Source organism: Schistocerca nitens, chromosome 9 (assembly GCF_023898315.1).
Source record: "Schistocerca nitens isolate TAMUIC-IGC-003100 chromosome 9, iqSchNite1.1, whole genome shotgun sequence".
Taxonomy (NCBI): Eukaryota; Metazoa; Arthropoda; class Insecta; order Orthoptera; family Acrididae; genus Schistocerca; species Schistocerca nitens.
The window spans coordinates 514,227,994-514,248,868 of NC_064622.1; the positions used below are offsets into that span (position 1 = coordinate 514,227,994).

At 40.6% G+C, this 20,875-nt stretch overlaps 1 protein-coding gene across 3 annotated transcripts in view; it reads left to right on the forward strand.

Annotated features, from left to right (window-relative positions):
• Window positions 1-20,875, forward strand: part of LOC126203532 (putative fatty acyl-CoA reductase CG8306) — a 188,929-nt gene that overhangs the window by 150,402 nt on the left and 17,652 nt on the right. For all 3 annotated transcript variants that reach the window (XM_049937855.1, XM_049937854.1, XM_049937856.1), the window contains exons 7-8: window positions 3,001-3,240; window positions 14,098-14,355. In XM_049937855.1, coding sequence (XP_049793812.1) covers window positions 3,001-3,240; window positions 14,098-14,355 — 498 coding nt within the window. The remainder of the gene's footprint in view (window positions 1-3,000; window positions 3,241-14,097; window positions 14,356-20,875) is intronic.

Consider the following 20,875-nt stretch of genomic DNA (forward strand, 5'->3'; position numbering starts at 1 on the left):
TGGGCACTCATCAGCCGCTGAGGTCACATCCCTTCATTTTTTCCTCATCACGATTCTCCTCCAATGGAAAGTTCACGGTCTTCGATCCAACAAAGAGGATTTACAGCTGCTCTTAGAATTACAGTGCCCACTTGTTCTATGCCTTCAGGAAACAAAATTGCATCCTCATGCCCGCTTAGAGCTCTCACATTTCTTGCAGGTCCATTGTTCTCTCTGCAAGAAAGTCTTGAATCCAATTTTCTGCTTAATACATCCAACAGCATCTAGGCAGGGGCCATGTGTGCCAGACACTGACGTGAAGCCAGTGTCATACCCATACCTAAGCCCAGTAAGGATAAACACCTTCCTTCTAGCTATTGCCCCATTTCTCTTAGCAGCTGTGTTTCCAAGTTGATGAAACTTATGATTGATGCCCGACTGGTATGGTGGCTTGAGTCTCCCAATTTACTAACCACTGCACAGTGTGGATTTAGAGTGCACCATTCTGCAGTTGACCATCTCGTCATGTCATTAGTGGTTTTCTGTGGAAATCCCAGATGGTGGCTGTGTGTTTAGATTTAGAGAAAGCCTAAGACACCTGCTGGAGGACTGGTACCCTCTGTACTCTGTACACTTGGGGCTTCTGTGGCCACCTGCCCTGTTTCCTTGAGGGTAGGAAACTTTCTTGGTCCTCGCACGTCTTACCTGACAGCCCGCTGTACTCGGTGACTCACTGTTCTAAGTGTCCTCAGTGGTACTTTCTTGGGAGCAGATTGAACGGCCCTCCTCTGTTTTTTACTGGCCTTTCTCCATTTGAAAGTAGATTATGGGTGCTCTGTTTATCCATCTGCACATCCGTCCCTCTTATGCTGTCTCAGCACCATCTATAATCGTGGCATCCATCTGGCCACTGGTGCCTTTTATGCTAGCCCAGTTGTGAGTCTGTATGCAGAAGCTGCTGAACTACCACTGTCCTGCCGCTATGATTTTCTTCTCAGCAGATATGCATGCAGTTTGTCTGCCATGCATGGCCACCCATCCTATGCTGCCTCCTTCAGTGACTCCCTTGATTGACAGTATGGGGTGCATCCTTCTTCTCTGTTACCTCCTGGAGTTCACTTTTGCTCTGGCTCTAGTAGCTTAACGTCATGCCACCTGCAACTTTCTTGGTGGCTATAAACCCTTCACCGCCTTGGCTTCATGTGTTGGCATGTGCTCACCTTGGCCTTTGTTCGCTTCGTAAGGACACTACTCCATTGCTTTTAGTTTCATGACCTCCGCATGGAAGTTCATGACAGTGCCTTTGTATACGTTGATGGCTCTCGGGCTGAGTGTGGCGTCATGTGCCTTTGTCATTGGCACCACCAATTTTCACTATCGGCCTCCGGAACACTGTTCAGTTTGTACAGTAGAGCTCTTCGTGCAGTATCATGCCACACAGTATATCCGGCGGCACAGGCTTTTCAATTGCATCATCTGCTCAGATGCTCTCGGTGCACTTCAAAGTTTGTGTGTGCTGTACACTGTCCACCCCTTATTGCAGTGGGTCCAGGAAAGCTGTCATTTGCTCACTCTTGATGGAGCCACTGTGACGTTCATGTGGGATGCTGGTCACGTCTGTCTGACAAGTAACTAGGTTGCTGATGCTGATGCCAAGGCTGCAGTCATCAACCTCAGCCTGCTAGTTCTTACATTCCCTGTGATGATCTCTGTGTTGCTGTCTTTTAGCAGGTGGGATCACTTTGGCACCGCCACTGGCCTTCCCTTCACAGGAACAAGCTCCGAGTCATTAAGCCTCTCCCAGCGGTTTGGACGACCTGCTCTCAGCTCTTTCGTCATGAGGAGATAATTTTAACTAGGTTGCATAGTGGGCACTGTCTTGTTAGCCATTGCCATTTGTTAAGTGGTGCTCCCCCACCACTTTGTGCATATTGCGCTCAACTATTGGTGGTCCACCGTTTCCTTACACAATGCCCCCTTTCTTTTTTTTTAACTGCTTACGTTCTCGTGTGTGTTTGCTGTCTGAATTATAGGCCATTTTAGCAAACGACCCGCGGCCTGTTGACCATGTTTTACTTTTTCTCTGTCATAACAATATGGCTAACCCCATTTAACTTTTAGTTCAGGACCTTCGTTTCTCTATATGGCGCAATTTATTGATCTTTCTTCATGTCCCTGTTTTTAGCTGTCATTTCTTCTTTTGATTGGCAGTGACATGTAGTCATTTTTAACTCCTCTTTGTCTTCGTGTTCTACAGTTTTGACATGGACGCATGTGACCCAAGTTGTTTTTGTGCCCTAAAACAAAAAAATAAAAAGTGAAGCGTGGTGGTATCCAAAATAATTTCTGGATTGATGATGGCTCCATTCTTTTTTTATTATTTTATTTATTTACGTATATAGTGTGTGATAAATTTGCTAACTTATGTGGTTTAAAAATACTTGGCTTCTGTTTCTGGGCGTCTTCAGCGTCATAATTGAGCTGAAACTCTTTTTAAGGAAAACATAGTTTGAGGAAACAGTATTGTTGTCCCCAGAGATTCGTAAATGGGGTTGTGTGTGAATGTGAATAAAGTCTGAATTTTGTTCTGTGTTCATTAAATAGTGTTACTGTGTGAATATGAACTGTGGCTAATGTCTGTATGTCCTCCCATTCCTGCTTTCATTTTTGTTTTACAGGTAATATCTTGTGTGTTGCATCGTTCGTCTTACAGTACTACATATAATGACACACATTACGTGTTCATATTTTTCTTTTTTTCTCTTGATTTAGTCTACATTAACCTTCTTTACATAGTAAATAGTTCTTTTTTATCAAATTTAGGAGCAAAGGTAACAGTTCACCCAATATTAGAGGCCATAACTTATCGACAGGCATCTAAGTGAGACCGAAAACTTGCTAGCTTTGGGATGACTCAAATGGTTCAGTGAGTTGTTACCATTGCTCCTAAATTATTTACGTTCTAGGAAGATTTTCCATTATTGTGTTGTTTTGTATGACTTTTTTTTTTTGTTTTGACAGGCCCAATAAGGTACTGGTGTACCACTGCACGTCGAGCACACGCAATCCTTTCCGCTGGGCAAAGATAGAGAATCACGTGAACACCTATCTCCACAAGTATCCTCTCAACTCAGCTGTGTGGTACCCTCACCTGAAGTTTCTGCCCAGTTTGCTTCTCTTCCGAATTTCGGCGATTTTTGTGCACTTTGCACCAGCTTATGTGCTCGATACAGTCATGCGTGTAGCTGGCGGTAGACCAATGTGAGTATTGTTGTGGAATCAATGTGTCCATTCATTAAGTCAATAGTATGTCATTGAAGGTAACGTATTTTCTGTTTGTGTAGCTTAGGAATCTGAGAAATCCTTGGAAATACACACAGTGTGGCCAAAACTTCTACGTGCATGTTCCTCGTTGCCCCAAAAGATACCAGCTAATGCAACTCTTGGAATTGAGGTCTAGCCTTTTTGCCAATGCAGTGTGTAATTTTAGGGGGAACATTGTAATGTAACTTGGTGTATACAAAAGTGAGATTTATATTTCAATTGTAGCACAGTGATTACTTAACACAGGGCAGTTAATGTTATTACTCACCTTAGTGATGTGCCTTCAGCTGGGCACTTGAGCAAATCCACAGGTTTCCTTGAAGCAGCCCTTATTTTTTAGACAAACTGTCATCACATTGTGAAAAAAGTACTATGTACAGTAAACATTCTGTTAAACACCCGCATTACTTACCATATTTACCCAAATGCAAGCCAGCCCTTTTTTCTGATTTTCAGTGGCTCAGATTCATGCGCAAAGCCTGAGTTTTGCCACAGAAGCTGCTGGATTAGTGTTTTGGTATTTGATGTTAATTGTGGAAGAAATTCAAATTTAATATTGCTCATTTTCGAATTTAGCAGTTTTGCAAATATTCATATCAGTAAAAATTAAACTCTTTGTGTATATACCATCAATATGGACATTTTTAAGAAACATGGAGAAGTTGAAAAATATGGTAAATACAGTTTTACATTTTGACAGCTCCAATTCCATTTGGAAGTTGTTGGCACACATCGGTGTACTTAAAGCTATTTCTCAATGCAGGATTCTGGAAATTACTACAGTCAGTCATCTCGTTTTATTCTTCAATTTTTTATTTTCCATTACCAGTTCTGAATTGCCTACCAATCATCGGGCAGTATGTATATATTGCATGTCTGCAGCATTTTCGGAGTCATGTAGTGGTGGCAAGGTGCAAAAACGAAACATGTAAGCAGTGAATGTGGTGAGAATTATTTACATTATGAGATTGTTTAAGATGCATTACTTACACTTTCTAAATATGTAACTGTAAGTAATGCATCTAAATTGAACTTGTAAGGTAAATAATTCTTCCCACATTCAGTGCTTGCGTGTTTCATTTTTAGATCTTGCCAAAGCTACACAGTGCTGCAGACATGCAGTAAATTTGTACCATTTGATGATGGATCTCTAGATGATTCAAAATGGGTAATAGAAAATAAAAATTGAAGAATAAAACAAAAGGCAGCTGATTGCAGAAATTTCTGGAATCCTGTATTCATCACAGTCGCAGACTTCCACATGCGTTATGGATAAAATTTATATTCCTCAATGCTGCCAATATTCGCGACATAACAGTAAGTCCCAACTGTGTTCAGCAGTGCAGTACAGTGAGATTCACCTGGGACATCACCGATAACAGCCCACCTGCGTAGAGGTCCCAGCTACAGCTGCCTTTATTCTAGGCCGCTCTATCATTATTGACAGACGTAGGAGACACTCAAGGAGACAGATTTTTTGCGGTGATGATGATACTTACAGTTCGCATTTTGTACAGATCACTAGTGATGGAAATTATTTTCTTGTACACAAATTATATTGTTTAGAATCTTAAAAAAGTAATATAACGAAGTATCTGGTGTAGCCTCTACCAGAAAAGATACAAATTGGCGTCTTAAACATGTGGATTGCTCTTCGCCCAGTTTATATCCTTTAAGCAAAGTGTGATTCTCTGTCAAGTCAAAATGTAACATTCTTGGATGATAACACTATATCTCATTGAAAGAAAAAATGCTTCAAAATTGTTAACGCATTTGTGGCCACTTGTCTACAAACTACCTGTTGGCTTATCTCTCGGGTTCTTCGGCCGACATTCATCTGATGATTTTACTGGCATGTTCACCACCAACAATGGAGGGTGAAGCTTTGACAATGCCAGCCACTTGTGCTGGTGAAATGTCAGTAAAATCATCAGACTCTTAAAATGACATTCGTGTAATATGGAAAGACTGACATGCAACTCGAACACGTGTTCCGGTACAGTCTGTAAAAGTTATAGTGGCGTCAGCTACCCAAGTTCCACTTGGAATATTGCGGGATAACCAGGAGATCCGGGAAAAACCCGGGAATTTCTTTTTTGTTTCTGTTTTCAGGTAAATTTTTGTAATTTTGACTGGTAAGAAACAATACTCTAACAAAGACTATTATGTATTCCACCACTGCAGAATAATACCGCAGGAATAAAATGTGAAAGAGAGAAAAAAAAGGAAAATAAAACTTAACACAAAGGAAATGCGCCATATACCGGGTGTCAAAAAGTCAGTATAAATTTGAAAACTTAATAAACCACGGAATAATGTAGATAAAGAGGTAAAAATTGACACGTTTGGAATGACATGGGGTTTTATTAGAACCACCCCATATTGCTAGACGTGTGAAAGATCTCTTGCGCGCGTCGTTTGGTGATGGTGTGCTCAGCTGAGACTTTAGTCATGCTTGGCCTCCCAGGTCCCCAGACCTCAGTCCGTGCGATTATTGGCTTTGGGGTTACCTGAAGTCGCAAGTGTATCGTGATCGACCGACATCTGTAGGGATACTGAAAGACAACATTCGACGCCAATGCCTCACCATAACTCCGGACATGCTTTACAGTGCTGTTCACAACATTATTCCTCGACTACAGCTATTGTTGAGGAATGATGGTGGACATACTGGGCATTTTGTGTAAAGAACATCATCTTTGATTTGTCTTACTTTGTTATGCTAATTATTGCTATTCTGATCAGATTAAGCGCCATCTGTGGGACTTTTTTGAACGTTTGTATTCTTTTGGTTCTAATAAAACCCCATGTCATTCCAAGCATGTGTGTCAACTTGTACCTCTCTATCTACATTATTCCGTGATTTATTGAGCTTTCAAATTTATACTGACTTGTTTATCACCCGGTACAACAATAAAACACAGTCCTCATACAAGCGTCTGCCAACAGCAAAATGTGACTAAGGCCTTAGGAAGACCATGCAATGCTTCATAACAACAAATTGCCTCTGATGAGTGTGACGTCACAACTGTTTACTTTAGATTTGTTTGAGCAGTTGCGGGCAGGCTCATGCGCATACGCAGTTGAGTCACGCATGTGTAGTACCTTCTTCCGCTTCTGGCTACAGAAGTTCGGCTGTTAGCTGTATAAGCAGCAGCAGCAGCAAGCACAAGATGCTATCCAGAAATACTTTACTGTAGCATGCAAGCTGCCAGATTCACTGGGAGCAAACCAGGTATGTATCCCGGACGGCAGTTTCAGGGAAGGGGAGGGAGGCTGCCAAATTCATAATCTTGAGGAAAAAACCGTGTTTCACAAAGCGCCTAGTATCCGGCGCATGTTGGTCTGTCGATTATTCATATGATTTTGAAACACATCCCCGTTTGTTTTTTAACATTTTTGAACATATTCTAAATTTATTTTTGAATGAATCATAAGTTGATTTTTGAATGCTTGCTTAGTGTACGTCATGTCTCTGCTAGGGGAATCCCCTTCGCAATTAGAAATAAACTTTCCTGCAGACAGAAGGGGACGGGGCTATATGAGCTGAGTGGAATAAAGCCGAACAGATGAATGGCGATCACAGTTTGTTTATGTGGTATTCAAGAAAATGAAATTTTAATAGACAAATTTTGGCCAGACTGCTACACTGCTACACAGTTGTACTGTCGCCGGTAGCAGCCGCCTGAGTTCTATTCTGGGAGTAGCGTGGAAAACACGTTGTATGAAAATGTAATAACGCGTAACAGGAGAATAAACACGGGATAAATAAACCGTTGATACCAGTACTTTGTGAATTATATTCTGTCATGTTATAAAAATGACCACTTGTGCCAAAACAGTCTCGTTTATTTGTTGTGTGTTACAATTGTTGCAGTATTAGACAGGCCTATTTCGTTTTATTTAGCAGACAGTGACAAAGTACACGTAATCAGATTGAGAAACCACAACAGTCTTGGGTACTGTTTATATTAACAGCTTTTTCAGTATTAGACAATGAAATTTCAATTTTTCAGGTAGCAAAACATTTAACGAACTTTGATGAGGTAATGGATCCTCGAAAGCACGCCATGTAAAGCTGTAGCAAGAGTAGAGAGAAAAAAAAATTGTCGGACTTAAGGATTGAAGAAACGTATACTGTCTTGCCTGTCTCTTCTACCGGTTTCATGTATCCTATATTTAATTTTATGTCACTCAGAAAAGCAAGTTATTAGCTATAGGCAATAAACAATGCAAATTTTCTGAAGAGTTCTTATTCTCCCAGAGATCAGAAGTTCAGACATTTATGTCTTTATTAAATTATGTTACTGACACATTTGTGTTATATATCTTAAAGTGTAACACACACCAAAAATATCAATATTATATGTGAAAGCTTAGCTTCTCTTGCAGCTTATTAATCTTGGAGACCAATATTATATGTGATAGCTTTTCTTTTCTTGTAGTAACGCTGTATATATTAATTTAAACCATTATCTTTTCCTATTTGTGTGTACGTGCTACTTAAGTGATATTGCTATTGGCTGACTACATCACATGTCCTACACTAGAGTATCCGCTGTCATCGGCTGGTGAGATCATGCTACGAGCAATGACTGGCTACAAAAGCGCATTGCAATTTTGATTTCAATGTTTTGGAAAATAACATGCAGTGTTTGGTGGAATTTAAATTTACACTTTTGTAATTCGAAAATATGCAGTGTACATGTTGCTGCACATCAGAGATATATCCAGAACTTTTTTTTTCTTTCTTTTTCTGAGTTTGGTTCTATGCTGATGTATAAACCCATAACCATTCAAAGGATTGATCAGTTTTACAGTTCCGAGGAAAAGTATACTGTCACTTAACGCTTAACATGGAAAAAGTATATTTTAATCTGGGAAAAATATGGGAATATTTTTTTTCTTGTCCATGTATACACCCTCTTTTTGCTGTCAGTGTCTCATTTCTGAGATGTAGCTTACATTTGAGATCAGCTTACATTTGAGTAAGTACGATAGTATTGAAGTTTTCTGGGAATGATGCTGCATCAATTGTACAAGTGCGTGTTGAAAAGTAACATCTCCAAATTTTTTATGTGAAATTTTTTGTTTGTCAAATAAAACAAATATTATTGACATTGTACATACATATTTGCAGCCCTCAGCCACTAGACAGCTCGGAAATGTAGCATGTAACATGTCAGTGTGTAATGAGCTGTCAGTGAAACCTCCCACTTGTTGGGAGAAAAGTTTGTTGCCAGGGTGACTGTGCTGAGAAATAAATATGTAGATGTTAAGAATAAACATGTAAAATGTTAATGAAGTTTGTTTTATTTAAAAAGCTTTTAAGAGTTCTCACATAAAAAATTTGGAGGCATTACTTTTTAGCACATCCTCGTAAACTGTCACTGGGCAAAACCAGTATTTTGGCCATTGTCTCAACTCCTTCAGTGAGTGTGACATTATGTCAAAATTTTGATACTATTAGTCAACTGTGGTGGAAGGAGTGGGAAACTTAATTGTAACATTACATGCCATGAACTGTTGTAATCAGCATATGACGTGTGGACCCTGTTTTTCTCTAGGATATGGGTTGGACTGTAGCGGTTTGTCACCAGTAACACTCACATCTAGAGTTGTTTATGTGGCCAGTGGTTTTTTTTTATGCCTATCAGCCAATACGTTGCAACCTCTCTTCATACTGTTTGTACGATTTAATATTTCAGTGACATCTTCGATCTTGCGTTTTGTCATCCCAGAGTGTTTGGCGAGTACGTGGGTTTCACTGAATTTTTATTTTCTTGCTGCAGTCTTTGTTGTATTTGGCCACTGTAGTTTTTTTGTCCTGCACAAGTGAAATGTAGCACTCGTATTCCTGGATGTGTGCTGCTACTGTCTGATGTAGGCTTCTCCACACTCCACACCTCACCTGGAAAACATATGCAATGCACACTGTGTCTATCTTGTCCTCAGTGGAGCCCATCACATACTAGATCTCACGGGTGCTGCAGAAGACGAGCGAGATGCCAACTTGGTGAAACTGCTTACCTAGTTGGTCAGTAACACTCTTCATGTGATCTAAGCTTGCTGTTGGCTGCAGCTTGTCTATACCGTGCACATGTCATGTTCATTTATTTCTTGCCGTGGCTCTGCAGATTAACTTGTGCTGGCAACCATTGGCTAAAAATGTTGTCTGCAGCCTTTCAAGCTCAGCTGTTATGTTGGGAGCATCACGTAGGTGCTGCGTGTGGGTAGTCAGCAAGCAGATGTCAGAGATATGCAGGTGGTGGTGGTGGTGGTGGTGGTGGTGGTGGTGGTGGTGGTGGTGGTGGTGGTGGTGAGGAAACCAGATGCAGTAAAATTTCCCACTCCTTGAGCCACAGAAGACCAATAGTATCAACAGTTTTAAGATTGCAAAGTAATATCATGCTTATTTGATAAGTATTTGTGAAATGTGGTGAATCGTGTACTGCAAAGTGCACCAATAAACCCACAAGGAAGCCACACATAACATGCTTTCTATCCAGTGACTGTTACCTGCAATATGATGTAACACTGTACACTGAAAGGCTTTTATGTTAACTGACTGGACTCTGAACCCTACACAATTATGCCTGCATTTCTTGTTTCTTCACCAAAGATAAACTGACTGTGTCCAAACTGATGAGCTGTCAAATTGAAATATTGCCACAGGGCGCCAGGGTGTATAATGTTCACTAGTCTCTGTTGGAGAGCCGTATCATGTACATTATCTGCACCTGTGACACTGTGTGCTTCTGGGCCATGACTTATGGGTGGCTCTCGACATGGGAACATTCTCATTGCCTCTCAACAATTACCTATGGCACTGACTTCAGTACCTTTGCTGCAGTGGAAGTCTCCTGAAATAGGTCACAGTATTCCTCAGTGTTTGGCAATTGCTGTCAGTTAAAATTTTCACTTACAGCTCTAGCAAGCCTCTTTTGGCATTATTGTGCCTGAAAATTTTAGTTTAAAGTATTAAATAACCACAAACCCTATTCACTGCCCCATGTTTCTATCCAATGAAAAAGTCCGAAAGTTATATAATTTGTGGTAATTTTTGTGTTTCCTGTTATTTTAAGCCTGATTTCATATAGTTGGCATTTTTCCCATGCCAGAAATTGAGGCCATTTTTAAAAAATCCTTATTTCATGTGACTGGAAGTGATGAGTTTTTACTTTTCCAATGCCCAGCACAATTGGGCGTTCTTGAGAGCTGCATTCTGGTTTTTCATGACATTTTGACTCCATTTTCGCATCTGGGCCTTGCTGAAATGGAACAGCTGCTATCTTTACATGAATTGTGTGCCAAATGAATTTGAGTGCAAAAATAATTGTTGATAGGAATATATGCTGATTTATGTGCTTCGACAATTAAGTAAATTGTTCACGTTAATAAAAAAAATCTGCATTCGAACTTAATTATGATAGCATCATTATGAATTACTGCAGTGGTTGTGCGAAACTGGGTAATTGGCATGTTGCCATGTTGTAATTACTGTTTTAGTGCTAGTCTTGCCATATAAATCTGTATTAACAAAACCATTCAGTAGGATGAGAGGGGATGGAGAGAGAGAGAGAGAGAGAGAGAGAGAGAGAGAGAGAGAGGAATGGGGATAAGTACAGAACAATGCTGCAAAGGTATGTGATGTGCAGTTGGTGGTATACTGTGACTTCATTTTTTTCAAATCTTGTTGTCAGGGATCCTATTTTGTAATGCTGTTACATGTTGGAGCTTTCTATACTATAGTGATGAGACAAGTAGTTCGAAGTCCACTGTTTGCATTATGTAACACTCATTCTTGGCAAGTAATGTGTTTAAACTAGCCTACAGCTTAAATGAATCAACTTTTGTAGTAGTCTCCCAACAGTGGATGTTAATCAGACTTTGAAGCAACTAACATTCTATTTTTTTCACTTCCTACTGCTTGTTTTGAATTTTGGACTAATGTGACATTCTAATTAATGAAATAATTTATAACATACATTTTGTTTTTGAACTGTCCAATGTCCTTATAATAAACTGGTATAGAGTTAATGTTACAAAAGTTGAATCAGAACTGAGCCTCGAGTGGACATTGCCATGCCATTTAAATACACTTGCAATATTGATTTACTTTCCTTTGCATTATTACAAACATTATTTTGTCAAATTTATGATTAAAAATTTTAAGTTTTGCAGAAATTACATATGCTATAATTTTGTAAAGTATTTCCTCAGACAGTAATATTATGAAATGTAATAAATGTTTCAAGAGAAATTACATTAAGTTTTCCTAACACTAATGCTTTTAATTGATAGTGATATTACAGCAGTCAATTCAATGCTAAAATGAATGCGACTTATGAGTGATATATTTATTCACAACTGGTTTCGATCATTGATCATCTTCACAATGGAAAAATATTGTGACAACTTCACATGTCATACGTGCTATTTTAACCAGAAATGATGCCGTAGCTGACTTGCAAACATAAGAAAATGATACTTCATGCTATAATACTGGCTAGAGCAAATAGAAAACATTGAAAAATGAAACTGTGTGTCAGAAGTTAGTGTGTGAGCAATGTGCTTTGTGATGCAAGAGCCATGAATTGCTCACCACATTTCAAGCTGTTTCCTTCTCACATTTTCTTGTACGCATCACGACATGTCCTGATAGTACCATCAATTAGCAGTTTGTCCCTTTGGCACAAATTCATGCTGAACTAATCCTTTAAAATGGAAGAAAACTATCAACTTGACTTTGACATTTGACCTGATGAGCTTTTTTGGTCTTTGAGAGCCTTTCATGACCGGTTGTGAAGACTGAATCTTGGTCTCAGTATCATAGTCATAGAACCACATATCACCAGTTATGATTCTCTTAAGGAACGTCTCATTCTCATTTGCGTGATCCAACAGCTCTTCAGATTGTGAGGCGAAGGTCTTTTTTTGTCTTGGCTTGTGAACTGTGGGACCAACTCAGTGGCAACACAATGCAGTCCAAGATGCTGTGTCAGGAATTCATGATGTGATCCACCTCAAACGTTATATTCTTGTGCAATCTCTCATTCAGTCAATCTTTGATTGGCATGCACAATTTCATTGATGTTCCTGACACGCGCATCATCGGTAGACATTGAAGGGCATCCTGAATGAGGGTCATCAACATTCTACTCAATACAATGCTGAATAATAACTAACAGACGTACAACAATGAAACTTCCAGCAGTTACACAATAAATACAGGTATGTGCAGGGATTCTGATTGCATTTCACTCCAACACACCATTGACGCGAAATTACGAAAGTTCTGGAATTTTTAAACGGACCTCATAAATTGCACTTTTGAAACTGTATGAATACTGCAGGAAATTGATGAGTTTCTCCTTAAAATCTACTGGCATTATCTGTGCTAATGTTGCTCTTCACTAGAGAGCAAGAGCATTTCTCTGCATTAGCTGATGACACCAAACGATACTCCCACAAAATTCTCCTTATGCTAGGCATCCTATGTTTCCTCTGTCTTGCATGTAGGAAAGAACCTTAGCTTCAGGTTCCCGATATTTGCCACATTTCAGTCCCCCCCGAGTGCTTTTCTCATTGAAGCTGCCTTCTTCCATTTCTCTTCTGAAGCAACCCAGCATCACACATTAGATTTGTCCAGCCTTTACTTACTTCTAGCCCATCTATTGGTTGTGATTGTGTAACACACAAATGTAAGTTTGAAGCTTGCATCATAACTGTGCCAGATTCCTTGTGTTTGTGCTGATTTTCACTCTAAATGGTCTTTCATATCAGCATAAATCAGGCTTTCTTACCAGTATCCAATTGAAACTGAATTATAAGGTAATGAAACAAACAATATCTGTAGCCCTACACAATGTTAATACCAATAAAATACCATTGAAAGTTTGCATTGTAGCATAATGAAATTTCTTGCCACCTGTTTTGGTTACACACTAGTTGTATTGTTGCAAATGTGCATAATTTTTTTTACAACCGTTATGTGAGAAGGCCAGCTAGTGGATATAAGCTGCATCCAGACTCTTTTGAGTGTGAAATTTGGATAAAAAGTGTGGTTTATTTTCAGAATGATACATTAATCTCTTTTCAAGACACTACTCATTACATTCAGGTGCTCCTTCAAATCCTTGGCAATCACTGACAGAGTTACAATCTCGTCAGTATACCTTAGTGTTTTAGTTTCATATCCTTGAACTTTAATCCTGTTTCTCTTTGGTCTCATTTACTGCTTGCTGAGAGCACTGATGGAATAACATTGGGCATTGCCACAATACACTCTCTCTCTCTCTCTCTCTCTCTCTCTCTCTCTCTCTCTCTCTCTCTCTCTCCTTTCTTAGCCACTGCATACCTTTCATGTCCTTAAACTTGTATAATTGTAGTCTGGTTTCAGTACAAATTGTAACTTTTGATTCACTGTATTTTATCCAAGCTTGCATCAAAATATAGGCATTGTCAAAAGCTTTCTCCAAATCTAGAAAAGCTGTAAATATAGATGTGTCTTTCTTCTCCTAAGATAAGTTGTACGGTCATCTTTGCTGTGCATGTGTAGTAAGTAGAAAAGGTACTTACTTCTGGCAAGCCCGCTTTTCTGCCTAATACTTTTGTAGCAGGTAGGAAAGCTAATTGGCAGTGGAGTGTGGAAGATGGGAGACAGTACGTTGGGTGTAGGTAGGGGTGGGATGATGTAAGGCAGAGAAGTATTGTCTTCACAGAGAAACAAGTGTGCTTGCAGTAATTTACTTTGGTTTGTAAGGTAACCACTGTAGACTGTTTACTCCACAGCTTGGTGCGTCTGCACACAAATGTGAGCCGCTCGCTGTCCCGGCTGGAGCCTTTCATCTTCTCAGAGTGGTTCTTCGATAACAAGAACACCCTGGCGCTACAGAAAAAGCTTTCGGAGAAGGACGCAGATTTATTCAATGTGGATGTCGGATCACTGCAGTGGGAGAACTACTTTATCGACTTAGCACAAGGAGTGCGACAGTACCTGAACAACGAACTGCCGAAGACACTTCCTGCTGCACGTCGCAAGGACACAATGTGAGTCTGATTGCGCTAGTTAGTGAGGTAGAAAGTAAGGCACAGAACTCTGACTCAAAGTAGTTAATGCGAGATCAATAGACATTACTAATGAAAGATCTGGAAACGAGTTATGTATCTTTTTTATTCTTTTTCCCAGATAACAATTGTAATAGAATCTACATTAATCAAGAACCTTAGTTTCAAATGTTTGCACTAGAAATATATCTTATTATATCAATTTGGATGCAGAAATTCTATTTCATTTTGCGTATTTTCACACGTTATAGTCTTACAGAATTATTCATTGGAGCTTTGCATCTAAAGTAAGGAATTCATTCAGCAAAGGTGAGCAGTAAGAAAATCATATGAAGTGAAGAAACACACATTATGCAAGGGATTAACTTCAAAGATCTGAGAATGTGTACACTAATTGCCAGCAGATTTAATTAGTAGCATTTATTGCCAGCAATGAAAATCAGTGTCAGGGTAACAGTGATTTTCTCGACAATAAAATTTACAAAAATAATTTCCGTGTACACTGGGCATCTTTATCTATGGTGTATATTGGAATTCTTATTCTGGTGAAAAGTCCAACAAATTACAACAAACTCCCCTGAAGAGTAAAATCTAGATAACATGCAGATTCAATAGAAAACTGCCTAGCCTGTTCACAACATTTATTGACAACATTCCTCTCTTCTCAGACAGTATATGCTGCATTCAGGTACCCAGAAGGGGAAGAAGAAACAAAAAAGTTTCACGGGTTCAGAGGGTATGTGATATTATTTCAGTGATTACAAAATTGAGTCAAATTTAGAAAGTACTTTGCACATGAGAAACTAGTTATCAGTATGGTGTTGCACCCCATCTGGCCTGAAAGAATGCTTTGATTTGGTTGGGAAGGGTGTCACAAGCTTTAGTATCTCACAACTGTTGTAGCTCGTGATCGGTATCCCAGTTACCGGTATCGGGCAGTCGATGTCAGAGTCGGCCCCACACGTGTTCTATTTGGAACAGATCAGGGGTCCTGCTCACCACAGTAGTTCCCCAACACCACGCAGGCAGTTCACGAAGATACATTCCGTATGTCGACGAGCATTGTCCTGTTGAAAAATGGCATATTGATATTGTCACCTAAGGGGTAGCATATGAGGATACAGGATGTCTGTGACATAGTGCTGTGCCATCACAGTTCCCTCAGTCACTACCAGCTGTAAACTGAAATCGTACCCAACGGCTCATCGCACCGGAATACCTAGAGTAACACGTCTGTGCCTCTCCAAAACATTGGAAGAAGAGGGTCTCTGCCCAGGTCACTGCATTACTCACAGACGGTGATCATCTGTAGTATTGCAGAACTGCAGCAGATTAATCATCAGTAGTCTGTACTTCCTGGTCATCGAACCAGTTCAAATGCAGCCATTTGTGTTACGATATTAACGGCAGCCTACGTTTGCGTGTGCAAAGTTGCATTGACAGCTAAGCGTGTCTTCTGGGTGCTTCAGTTTTTTGTTAGGCAATGTAGATAGCTGCTATTTGTTAAGAAATGTCATTCACATCTCCAGAGAGAAATATTTAGTGTTTCTTACTGAGATAAAACTACTGTCTCTTTACCTAATTTGCTGAACATCTAAAGCCATGGTGTGATGAGCCATTGTGTATGACTTCAGTTTACAGTCCTTTCATAATTATTGTTGATACAACTGCCTCATGGTCTTTAATACCAGTTTCAATACAAACACTCACAAGAGGTCAGGTAGATTAGTTGCTATTTCATATAATATATTTCCATCATGAGTGGGGTTCCAAATATATATATCTGACAGAAGAGTTGGCAAAAGAAGATCCGTAACAGTTGCAGTGGGCGCGGCACTGTGCCTGCCCCCAACTAGCTACATTAAAGAATTTTGAACATATCTCTATGGTAATGCTTTAGTTGTCACAGCCCCATAGAATACTATTGCTTCACCAGCAGCCATTTATAGTTGGCAGTTGAAAGCTGGCAGCAGCACTGTAGCAATCACGTATCTTCTGCTATGTGTATGTAGGTAGCGTTTACAGAAAACTAGTATTCTTTTGCAGCATGTCGTGTTACTCCTACCACTTACAAATTTTTTATTATCCCAGTTGATTTATAGATGATTAAAGTCTCCCATCAATGATGACACACAATAGTGCAAGCTGAGGTCTTCTCTTAAAATTTTTGGTTTTGTTTGAGGATGAATGTGGTGCTAGATAGTAAGATCCAGTTATAAGTTTGAGTGCGCACGCGCGATCGCGCGCTTGCGCAGGCGGACACGCGCGCGCACGCGCACACACACACACACACACACACACACACACACACACACACACACACGCGACTAACGTACACATGCCAACTGTCTACAGACACTCAGGCCCAACAGTGGTCTGTGCCTGTTTGTGATGTCAGCAGCAATCTGGATTGGACGCGTGCGTGCGTGCGCGTGTGTGTGCATGTGTGTTTTGAAGAAAGAGTTCTTTGCCTGAAAGCTGCAATTTTAGCAGTCTTTTCATTGTGTCTCTCTACGACTGAACACCATCTTGATGTGTTGAGTAGCAATCTACCCATTTCATATTGCTGTTATTCCATTCTGGACTTTTAATTATTTTGTTTCACATTTAACTTCAGTCTCTGTATATCTAGATGGTGGTGTTTCAGTGTTTATTAATATATTTTAATGCATAAATTCATTTCTTACATGTGTTTTAAGGAAGAGGGTAGACTTCAGTCTTTAGAGTGCATCCACGTCTTGTATGTCATTGTCAGTATCTTCACCATTTCTGTTGCTGTTGCTATCATCCCCTAATCTTGTTATTAACTCTTCCAGCCTTTCTTCCAATGCACCTTCTTGTTTCCATGCCTCTTCCAAGATGTGCCAAGTATGTTTGATAATGTTGTTCTATTTTGCAGAAGTGATACTGCCCAGTTCATCACTCACTATCAATTCAGTGCCTTTTCATTAAAAACTTTTATCTCCATCTGTAACATATAATTCCAGCAGTGACATAGTGGAAGGCACAACACACTATGCCCATTTTCTTCCACAATTTTGTCACTTTCGTAAACGGTATACACAATCTGTGCTCTTTAACAGTATCCATCAGTTCTACCATTCTCATTTCCCCATCAAATGAATCTATGCTGTTCTTCTCTAGCCAGTCCACTTTGTACTCTTCCTGCTGCTGCAAGCAGGGGCTTTGTTTAACTGAATCAAGTGATATGGTACATCTTCCAGTATTATAATGGAATTCTTTTCCATATTTAGAAGCAAAGGGTGTATGAACTACTCTTTAAATTTCATTGCTGTCATTTCCTCATGGCATTTTCCAGATTCCTTCAATGTAAACAGCAACAAAGCATTTGGTACAACTCACTGATTGTTTCAGCTTGTAAGAGAATGAGTCAGCTGCCTTTTCCAGCCAGAACTTTTGTTGTTCCTCGTGCTCTGTCATCAGTCAATGCATTTGGTCTGAAATGACCAGCATTTAGCTACATTTTGTCCAACGAATTGATTTTGTGAGATGTACTCTTAGATACTTCCCCCCAAAAAATAATCTCCAGGCAATGATATGCTTTTCCAGCAGAACTCGTCTTCCTGAAAAAGTTTTGCATCAAAACCATGTCTTCTTCAGTACAACTGCAAAACTGGCTTTTCCTCTGAAAAACAACTCACTATCTCGTAGCCAGAGAAGCAGCTCCGTCTGGGTTGGATATTCTTTCCATGCACAAAAGTCATATATTTGTCACCAAATTGTGTTTTCTTGAAATTATCCTGCTCTGTTGCTTTAGCAGCACGGAATCTGGTTTACACTGTAGTCAAAAGAGGAGCAGGTGGCTCCTGTAGATCTCCAGCACAGTTGTCCCTCATTATTTTCTCCACAGAAGTCATTCCAGTTTTCAGAGCAGCAACATGGTTCAACGACTTTAGACAACCGTATAAGAGGCCCGCTGTTTGCTCTTTCTGACTCAAAATAGTGTTGTATGTTGTATGAGCTCATGAGGTTATATATGACATTGACACTTTAAGGTAGCACCAGTACCTACTTTCGTACAGCTAGAGAAAGAACCGCATCACCTAAGTTTGAAATTAATGACAATGTGCACAGCACTCTTACCATGAACTGAATGGGTAACTCATGATCTGTGACAAATGATGAAAAGTGGCAGATGCTTTGTGTTTGTGGTTGCTGAGAAAACATGGCAGCATGTGCCATCTTGGATGATAGGTGTGGCAACTTGACACCATCATCATGGCAACATTCATGATTTAGGGAGCTCAGATTTGCACTTGGTTCCCTTCCACACAATATGATCCAACAAGTGGAGTATCAGGGACATTCCTTTAATGGCCCGACTGTAGGTGCTCTTTCTTATCTCGTGCTTCCATTTTTATAAGTTTGTCATATGTTCAAAATGCCCAAACAAATTGATCCATACCCTTCTGACACGGAACGTATCAGGCTTGCCAACAGGTGTCGTGTTCACACTGACTCTGTTTCAGTTACAGTAGGAGACAACACTCAAACGTCGTCGTAACGGGGTAAAGGAAGATTCTGTGGCATCGACTACATAATTATCAGTTACAGCATCTGTCACTTATACACGCATCTCGGCAGATGACATTTAGGAACCTCAAATTAACCTGATGTAATAGTATCTATGGCTTGGAGGTGGTCACTGGATGAAAACTGGTTGCTCATAAATGAGGGCACATTGCAGCAGTTTTGAATGGTTTTGTCGTGCTGTTGTTTAAATACAATGCAGCTGTGCTGCACTTTTTCAAGGAGACATATCCTGTACTTACTGTAGAGGGTACATTGCCCACTGCAAGGGATAGTGCTTGAGGTACCTTTGGTATTTTTAGTATGTCTCTCCTGTTAGCCCTCTCAGCATGCCAGCCACTTGGCAGTAACTGGACATCAGTGAGTTCCACTTCCAGCTGCTAACAATCAGCAACTAACTTGTCCCACACTCAAGAACAGCATTCACAGTGGGGCTGCATTGTGGCTGGTTTGATGTTTTAACAAACTAACACTGTTGCAGTTAACAACCAACAAACTGATTTTTGTTACAAAAAGAGTAAAATTTGGGATAAAATTTACTGATTTCCTAAAGCTTTCTAGGAACTCAAGATTCTTGTCACTAGCCAACTCACTACAGTGAAATTTCCTTGGCTTATTTTTGAAAGGACTACTGATTCTGAATGTCATAAACAGGAAAATTTACTATGTAAAAATGCTTAATTTGGAAATGATTCAATTTTTTCATCTTTGAAAATGCAGAACTAAGTGTGCCGTGTTTGTGTTAATACGGGATCTCAAAATGCGACAAGTCCTGTTGTGATGTAACAGTAAATTATAATTCAAAACATACCTTTTAGAAATCACATTTGAAATATCAAACCTAGAAACTCTCAAAATTATATATCAGTATACAAGAAGAAAAAATGTGACAAAGGTGGTGGTACTGGCTAAATCCTCCCCCTGCGGGTCCGGGGTAAGAATAGGCCCGAGGTATTCCTGCCTGTCGTAAGAGGCGACTAAAAGGAGTTTCAACCATTTCGGCCTTCCATGTGATGGTCCCCCTTGGGGTTTGACCTCCATTTTTCAAAATTCTACAGCAGTATGAGCCTTTTGGGGAAGGACGCCTTACGTGGTGTATCACTGGTCCTCCGTGCACTAAGACCTTGGCACTCAGCATTGTAACGGCGTTGTAACCATACCCACTATTCCTCAAATTGGGCCTAAACGCCTGATGGGTTGTACAAGTTACACCCATAGTGCGTCCCCATCTGCACCTACGATCATGATGGACTTTCAATGGCACCCGAAATCCAGCACGGTAGCCAGCCCGTTGTGGTGGGGTCGACATGTACCCTCTAGGTTGTAGCCCCCTGACAACACAGGGATCGTACTGCCGATACCTGAGCTGCACCCTCCCCACGTCGGCCAAGGAGTAGATGCCCGTCTCCTTGGGGCATCAGGACTCCCGGCAACGGTCATCCTGCCAGGTGGCCCTTGCTGAGGCTGGGTGGCGTCCGTGGGGAGAGCCCCTGGTCGGAGTGGGTGGTATTGGGGCGGACGTTTCGCAGATGAAACGTCAACATGTATTAGGTCGCTCTGCGGCCGAGTCTTTTAAAAAGAAAGGTACTGTCTCTGGTTCTGGTTCTCCTGCCCTTTCCCTCTTGGCCACTCCCTGGGAGGAAGGACAGGCCCGCCGGCTTGGGGCGAAGTACTTCCCCCGCTATTTGGTCTGTTCTCGGACCGATGGGGGGACGTTCGCCACCTCCAAGCCCATGTTCTTTGTTCAGCACATCGAGGACATCTTCGGGGAAATCGAGGCTCTCAGTAAAATGCGTTCGGGATCCGGTCTTATAAAGACCACCTCCGCCACACAGTCAGCGGCGCTCCAGGCGTGCGACTGACTAGGGGACATCCCAGTGTCCATTGTCCCGCATCTGGCACTGAATAGGACGCAGGGGGTTATTTTTCATCGGGACCTCGTGCTGCAATC